This window comes from Gadus chalcogrammus, chromosome 4 (genome assembly GCF_026213295.1).
Source record: "Gadus chalcogrammus isolate NIFS_2021 chromosome 4, NIFS_Gcha_1.0, whole genome shotgun sequence".
NCBI classification, from domain to species: domain Eukaryota; kingdom Metazoa; phylum Chordata; class Actinopteri; order Gadiformes; family Gadidae; genus Gadus; species Gadus chalcogrammus.
Genome location: NC_079415.1, coordinates 30065352 through 30074094, shown reverse-complemented (window position 1 = coordinate 30074094; position 8743 = coordinate 30065352). Strand labels below are relative to the sequence as shown.

At 41.1% G+C, this 8743-nt stretch overlaps 1 protein-coding gene across 6 annotated transcripts in view; it reads left to right on the top strand.

The window, feature by feature from the left end:
* LOC130380391 (uncharacterized) overlaps positions 1-8743 on the top strand; it is a 55483-nt gene that overhangs the window by 36135 nt on the left and 10605 nt on the right. For 3 of the 6 annotated variants that reach the window (XM_056587577.1, XM_056587581.1, XM_056587582.1), the window contains exons 2-4: positions 5561-5848; positions 7098-7355; positions 7658-7729. In XM_056587577.1, the coding sequence (XP_056443552.1) occupies positions 5561-5848; positions 7098-7355; positions 7658-7729 (618 nt within the window). Of the gene's footprint in view, positions 1-4837; positions 5033-5560; positions 5849-7097; positions 7356-7657; positions 7730-8743 lie in introns of those variants that run through there. The other 3 variants (XM_056587580.1, XM_056587579.1, XM_056587578.1) reach the window with 2 other exon arrangements.

Sequence of the window (8743 nt, the reverse complement as noted above, 5' to 3'; positions counted from 1 at the left end):
GAACGGTCGCTGTCGGGAACACGCATAAGCGTCAGCGTCATTACTGACGAGCCGTCTCGTTATCACTAGGACCATGAACGCGCCTATACCATTACATTAACCATGTCGGAAATACTATTTCAAATTTGAAGAATTCGCTTTCATTTTCTTTGGTGACATTTTGGGTGTTGAGCGGTAATTTCTCCCATTGATACAAACATGTTTGCCAGTGACACCCAGTTTATTTTATTATAATTTATTTTTATAATGCTGCAAAGGAAAGGGCTTTCATCAGTGGGCTATTGGCTCAATCTTTATTTTGTTACCTCATTGGCAAAAGATGGAGACAGATACATTAACTAACATGACAATCATCGAGATATGCAAATGTATTTTGCTCCTCTGCTTAGAAATGAGTCAGTTGAGGGGTCCATGATCTGTTAAGGATGGCCACTGGGCGCCTTCCCAGGGGGAGGTTCCAGCCACGTCCAGTGGGGAGGAGGCCTCAAGGGAAGACCCAGGACTAGGTGGAGAGATTATATCTCAACACTGGCCTGGGAACGCCTCGGATCCCCCCCGTCATAGTTGGTCAATGTGGCCCCGGGGAAGGGAGGTCTGCGGCCCCCTGCTGGAGCTGCTGCCCCCGCGACCCGACCCCGGATAAGCGGTTTGAAGATGAGGATGAGGTAGATCAGTTATATTCACTTGAGATAGCTTTCTTCAATGTCAATAAAGCTACTTAATGATCTGAATAAAGATAGGAGGTTGGAGGATCAATAGGCTGGGTAAAAATATCGATTCATCAATGCACTGCAATTTATTTGTTCTCGATCCAATTTCGATCCAGACATTTTTTTAATTGATTATTTAAAAAAAAAAAAGTACAAAGAAGCATACTCAGTCATTGTAATCTAGAAGCAAGTTTGCCTAAATGTACATGCCCTTTTACATTTGTCCATGTTATGATTAGCTATTACTTTTATGCTGCAAGTTTGGCTCAGGAACAATAATATACAATGAATGGTGTATTCCCTTTTTCCTATTTAAAGCACAATGAAGTGATTAATTCATTATGAAATGGTTAATTCTAAATAATATTTAGGTATTTTTGGCGTCTGCACCTATTATTGAATCGATATCGAAGCAATTGGATCAATATCGAATCGAAACGATATCAAATCGAATGAAGATCTAAAGAATCAAATTGAATTGAATCGTGAGGTACCTGTCAATAACCAGCCCTAAGCAATATTGAGGTGCATCCTTTCTCAGCGCAGTTTTTCTAAACTGAAACTCATTCAAACATATCTACCGTCACCAATGGGGCAGGAACGCTTAAGTGGCACATGGGTGTATTATTACTTACTTACCGGATTCAATATTATCCATCTTGCTGGTCCCAGTGCTTAAGGACAAAGCTGGGAGTGTAAGTTGGATGGATAATTATAGGCCCATAGCGCTAGCCAGCATATTATCAAAAGCGATGGAAAGAATTCTACTTGATAGAGTAACTGGGTATCTTTCTTTCTGTGACAATCAGTTTGGTTTTAAACCAAACCATGGGGCAGACATGTGTATACATGCACTCAAGGAAAATGTGAACCTGTACAGGGCCAAATTCAAAATTCATCTGTCTTTATGTGCTTTATTGATGCCTCCAATGCATTTGATAGAGTTAACCACAGGAAACAATTCATGAAGCTAACACGAAGGGGCGTGCCTGGGTATATTGTGAGGGTTCTGATATACTGGTATGCTCACCAGAAGATGCAGATTAAATGGGGAGGGAGTATATCAGCCTCCTTTGGAGTTGACAATGGCGTTAGGCAGGGTGGAACCTTGTCTCCTATTTTATTCAACTTGTATGTCAATGAATTGTCCATGCAATTCAGAGCCTGTAAAACAGGGTGCTTAACTGGAGAAATGTTGATGAACCACCTTATGTATGCAGATGATTTGGTCATTATTAGCCTAAGTAGTGCTGGACTACAGCAACTCCTTAATATCTGCACTGAGTATGGATTAAAACATGACTGTTGCTGTTTCTACAAGGCGATTCTATCTATGCTTCTTCTTGAATTGCTTAATGTTTTAGTCGGCAGAGGCTTGTAATGCTGCGTAGCATGATAAGCATGATAAGGTGCAAAGAGCTGAAGAATTTGACATGGGTGCTAATTTTCAGTTAAAATAAAACACTGGCATTATTTTATCAGCTGAGGGCATATTAATTTCCATAACAACGTGAGCTAATCAACAAGTACAACATGTTCTAATCCTATGAGACTCATGAAAACGCCCTCAGCTGATAAAAGGTGTCAGACAGGACTTAGTGTCGTATTTACTTATTTATTTATTTATTTTAATAAGTTACTTATTTTATTTTAAATAAACATAATAACAATACCGCTCAGAAGTTTTACAAGAATTTTGATCTTACAAAGTCATTACAGATGGACTTGGTGTCTTTACTCATGCTTGAAAGATGAACATATATTATTTTTTTGAAAGGGAATAAGCTGATGAAGCTGACAAGGGACCAATGTATACTGTTTAAAAATATTTGTAATTAAAGGCCCACTATGCAACTTTTTTAGCCAAAATCACATTAATTATGCAGGTTGAAAGTTATTCTGATGGTTCTGCAACCATTTCTGGGTCGTTTGGTGGGTGTGTCATTGCCCCATGTCGCCTCTCCAAGGAAAAAGCGCATATGCAACTTGCTCTGTTCGGACCGACACAATCCGGATGTGACGCAGCGGAAGTATCAAATCGCGCCTCGAAAATGTAGTCAGATTGTAGTTTCGAAAATGCTTTACGCCACAGACACACACCCAAACATGGCACCGGCTAGATATAAACAGCCAGTTGCGAGGCAATTGTTGCCTACATCATGGATCAATCGACTGATAAGGGACCCAAGAGGCGACTGTCGGTGGAAAAAAAGAAGAATGGACCAGAAAAGAGATCAGACACGAGTGAATAGGGAACTATGCAACTTTTTTGGCTTGATTTACCTTAATATAGCAGGCTAAGAGTCATTGCGATGGTTCTATTATACATTTTTGTTCGATTGTTCGTTGTTAGCAGGTTCTCAATAGTAGGCTATTTCAATTCAGGGAGGGCACGAAAAAATTTCTCCTAGGGGGGGAATGACTCAATAATTAAGAACCACTGGTCTAGAACATGTTGTACTTGTTGATTAGCTCACGTTGTTATGGCAATGAAAACGCCCTCAGCTGATAAAATAAAGGCACAAAAAAAATTTCAACTGAAAATTAGCACCCTTTTATTTGCATCAGAACAAGATTTTTTTGCATCAAAAGTTTTGCAAAAATGTATGGGTCCCTGAAAATGAGACAACATAGTTTAGTGCTCCCGAAATAGTGGTAGGTATATATATATTATTAATCTAGTACATGTTGTACCAATGTGTTTCAGTAACTGTGTAAATATAAAAAGGGGGAAATATGGCAATTTTTGAGTGAAACTTACACAAAGGAAATTGACTATACTGTTCACATCGATTGACTTGTTATTACAGTTCACATCCATTGATTATTCCTTCATCCAAACAGTCTTTTCTCCTTTCATCACTTTAGTGGTTCAGAACTGCATTATTTAGCTGACACTGCCAGCTATTGGCTTAGACATCAACAGCATAGTAACTAAGAAAATAAAGGTTCTGGAATAAAAAAATCTTGGACAGGACTTTATATACTTCATAGACCCCTGTGGTTTCCTTGGGTTGAGCCCCCCCAAAAATCAGAACCTAGAATCGCCCCTGCTGCAAACTATACACCCAGGCAAACACCACCGCCCGCAAGTTCAGCTTTTGTTAACCACAGGTGAAGGTAGCCCTGTTCAAAGCATATTGTATACCTACCGCTATACTGTGCCCAATTATGGTTAAGCTACAAAAGATCTAGCATGCAGAGGCTGAAAGTTGCGTACAATGATGCTATGCGCATCCTTACCAAGAGGGGGCAGTGCCAGCCAGATGTTTGTCACTGCAGGAGTGAGCACATTCCATTCACTTTCAAGAAATCGTATGTTTAAATTCATGAAACGATTGGAGGAATCTGGGAATGGTATCATTGTGGTACTTGTTAAACCCACTCTGAGCTGTGCTCGCTATACCGCCAGCCTGAGGGTACACTGGCTGAAATGTTTGTATATAAACTGAATTTCTATATTTTTGTATTGTATTTGTCTTGTGCTATTTATGGACCTGAGTCGGAAATAAAGTGTTCATATCATTTTCATCATCGTCGTCGTGCACCGTTGTAAAGCCTCCTGCAGCTGCTTAGAATGCATACGCAATTTAGTATTGCCCACTATCCAACAGTTACAATTCTGCATAGTGTGGGGAAAATATTCTGATTAGGACAATACTGCACTTTGAGGTCGTTTTTTGGTGTGTGAAAAATAGTTGTTTGGATGTTTGTTTGTTTTGATTACTTCCTTTTATACCTTTTTCATGTGCATATTCACTTTCATCTTTGGAGCCTGCAGTTGTTATTATATTGTAATGCTAGGAATGTTGTATGTATTACTTAGGCCTATATTATTTATATCTTACTTTATATATTACTGATGGGGCTGCTGAGGATGTTATTTTTATACTCTATGATGACATGTGTGTGTGGGACCAATTTATGACAAATAATTCTTAGGGCCTCTAAAAGCTTAGCAGCGGGCCTGATAATACGTGTGTGTGTGTGTGTGTGTGTGTGTGTGTGTGTGTGTGTGTGTGTGTGTGTGTGTGTGTGTGTGTGTGTGTGTGTGTGTGTGTGTGTGTGTGTGTGTGTGTGTGCGTGTGTTACTGTGTGCAGGATGTGTATATGGATGTGGATGTGGTGGAGTTTGTAAAAAAAAACGAATTGACTCGACTTCATCTTCCTCATTGTGTGATAGCTGTGTGTATGCCCTCGGTGGACCTTCTTGTTAATGCTTTAGTATTATTGTTGCGTGTTTAACATGTTGCTCGTGGTTAACATGAGGTTCTCCAGTACCCTCTTCTTCTGGCTGTCGGCCGTCCTAGGAGTCCTGGCTGGTAGGTAATTGTTTTACATCACACTGAACCGCTCCTCTCTCCGCACACACATCGTCTGAATATATTTCATACTCAAACATGTAGGCCTACGCTGCCAGTTTATATCTGTTCTGTCTCTGTGATCGTATAGATTGTTCCAAGTTTGACTGTTAATGTAACGATATTAACGGAGTCGAGTATAATGAGTGAGACCCAAAATATTAACGTTGAACGTGAAACGGAATGTACATATCATTCTGGAGAGTTCGAAACACTTTCTAAAGTACCGTAAATTCATTATTTTCATGTAATTAACATGTAATTAACACAGATTATTTTTCAAAATGAGAAAGATTATTGTTATATTAAATAACAAATAAAAAACCGGTCGGCGGCCACCACGCTACAGACAGCTTGGGTCATCCTCTTTGCACCTGCTGGCCTTTGGTGTCACACAAATCAACGTTTGTCATGAATGAGCAACAAGCATGTCGGACTGCGAAATGTTGTCCAGTTTTCCGCGTAACAAGTTTTTGTTTTTTGTTGCAGCTCAAGGAGAACCTAAATATTTAGAAGTGGGAACAACGCTCACCTTGGAGCCAGACGTTTCCACTGTTCAAAATCCAATCGACAGCATCAGGTGGAAGTACGGCACCGCCTTGGTGGTGGATTGGGATCCGAGCGGCCATACATACTATGGGTCATTCAGAGGACGCACAACGTTGGATCCACAAACCCTGCGGTTGGTCATCAATCCTTTGACCTTGGCTGATAGCGGACAGTTCTCCTTGGAGACAAATCTTGGAACAGTCGGGACTCATGAGGTTAAAGTCATCAGTAAGTGTGTGTGTGTGTGTGTGTGTGGGGGGGGGGATATCTGTCTGTTGGTCTGAGCCCCAAAGAAATCAGGTTTATCTCATCTCATTTCAAATACAACAAAGTCATTAGAATAGAATAGGACTTTATTGTCCAGACTTGGCCTGACATTTGCTTTAAGCCTCACCGCTGAGACAGTATTAGATCTTCATTAGTAGCCTAATGTACTCGGTAGTGCAGCCAGTTAGGCTATGTTATAAAATAGTCTTGAGGAGAGTGAACATGAAGTGAAAGAAATTACAAATGTCAATAAATAACAATAGAACAAATCGGCCTCTCTCTTAAGCATGTATCTTATCATTTGGCACTGACAATTTGTGCTCCAATGGTGATGATGTGGCTGGGCTGCATATGCAGTGCTGGGATATTCAGAATTTCAGACCAAATGTAACCCAACCTTCTACCCGCGGTTCGCAAATATGCATAGAAATGAAATAAATAATTTCATTTTTGAGGGCAGGCAGATTCTGGGTGAGGGCAGAACTTAACCGTCCATAGAGAGAGGGGCTGGTGTCCTTCACTAAGCCTCTATAGCTTTTCTGTCCACTGCAGACGAGTTTGAAACGATAGACTGATGTCACGACTCGACTCAGGGACAAGGACTCAGAAGCAAAACTCAGAAGACGGCAGTATGTTTAAACCAAAAACGCTTTACTAGAAAAAGGTAACAAAAAACACTCATGGAGGATACAAAACTATAACCAAAAGGTGCTCACTTAGGAGTTTACAAAACACAGTTAAATACAGTAGTGTCTGCAAGTGTCAAAAACTAACAAATCCTGAGGCTTGACAATACGCTGGGGACGCAAGACGAACTGACATTAGACAAAGGAAAACAAGGGCTATTTATACATGAGGGAGGGGAACACAGGTGAGACGAATCAGAGACCGGGGAGGCAATCACAGTTGAGAAAGTCAAGTGCCTGAAACGAGAGGGAAAAGGGAACTACAAAATAAAACAGGAAGTGAATGACAAGACATGAGGTGGTATTAACTTGGCTCAACAGAATTAACAAACTTTGCGTGACATGACAACTGAGCAACAGTAAGCACAAATAAGAGAGAGATTTCATAGAGATTGAGTTATACAAAGTATTCTTAAAGTTAAACAAAGTGTGTGGTTTTATCCTCCTGACATGGGGAGATGTGACCTTGTACTTCAGGGGTGCAGATACACAATGATGTTCTTGTGTTCTTTTCACCCGACCAGGGCCTCCTCCGACGCCCAGTATAAAGACCCAGCCTCTGTGTAACGTCACTTGTACTCTGAAGTGTTCCGCGGACACCCAGGATCTGGGACCGGTCTCCTACGAATGGAAGAAAGACGAAGGAGAGTGGACCAAGGGTGACGAGCTGAAGAATATCAGCAGTTCTGATACCCCTGAAAAGTTCTCCTGCAGGCTGAGGACCCCTGTGAGGACCAGCAACACCAGCCTGCCCATGGAAAATCCACTCTATAAACCACCAGGTATGTCACAGCTGAAGGGTCTGAAGTGGTTTAAACATTATGGGTGACTTAACTTTGCTTATAAAAATTATAATAGTGGAAGACAGGACAAAAATGAATAAATTCTACCACTGAATGAGGATTCTATTTGTTTAGATTGATGGCTGTCAGAGAGGAATCTTGCTTGGAGCATAATGTCACTGTATGAACATGAATTAATTAATAGCATAAATGAATCAGCATTACACCTACAATGTCATTTGACAAATGTATTAAATAAATAAAATAGAGAACCAAGCTTAACCCATGAGCCTTATTCTCAGGAGCAGCCACAGAGGGGGGAGCAGTGACAGGTCCCCCTTCATCTCCTGGTGTCACTGAGGATGGGACACGAGGTGAGCTCATTTAGTGGCAACTCAAAGGGATTCCAAACAATCTTTTGTTGAACTTTAAACTGAAAGCAGCTTATCAACACTAACATCAAGTGGTCTGTTTTATTGTATGTTAAGTTATAAGCAGTTTAAGAGGCTACCATCATCCTCTAGCAGGTAGTGAGCAAGAACATGTGATGGATGGTGATGGAGGTGAAGGGAGGGGACAGAGTAGGAAGGGGGAAAAGTGAGAGCACTGCAGACCAGCATGTGCCAGTGGACACGGGACCGTGGCCAGAGAAGCTCACTGATCATCAGAGAGACACAGGTGTTTGCAGACTGGCTAGTAAAGGTGCAGCAAAAATACACCCAACCTAAATGGCACCCAAAGATATGGAAGGAAACCCAGTCCCAAATTATCTTCAGTATGTAAAGTCAGCCAATGGGGTGAGAAGATTCGATTTATTTTATTTTTAAATGCGTGAAATACATGGACCAAGAGAGGAAAATCCATGTGTCTCCCTCTGTTGATCCTTACAGCAGACAGAAAACGTGAATCGCGGGTTGAGCGACTGCTAATGCCGGAGCACTAATTTGCCCCCCGTTAGTCAGGTCTTTCCACCAAAAAGGGAAATCGGGGTCACAAAAAATAAAAGAAAGAAAGTGAATAAAAAAAGATGAGGGAAAGCTGAGGGAAAACAATTCCTGACTGATATCTTTCAAAAGAAAGGCGAGCCCAACGATTTAAGAACCAGGGTTCAACAACAGTTTAATAGTGTGATCCAGATGCCTCAGACACCAGCCTTCCGAGTTGCACTTGTGACGCCATTTCCGGTCTCGGAGCACTAATTGCGTTCCCATTCGTCTTTGTGATTGTGTCATGTCATTGGCTAGTCGTTGTTTATTGTTGGCGACATTAGCCTCTTTTGCAAACCAGCTCGAAAACAGAACTTTACATATTGAGTTGGACGCTTAGCAAGACCGTGCAATGCATAAATTGGTGACCGGAATAAAGAAGCAATGTAATCAAGTGTGTAA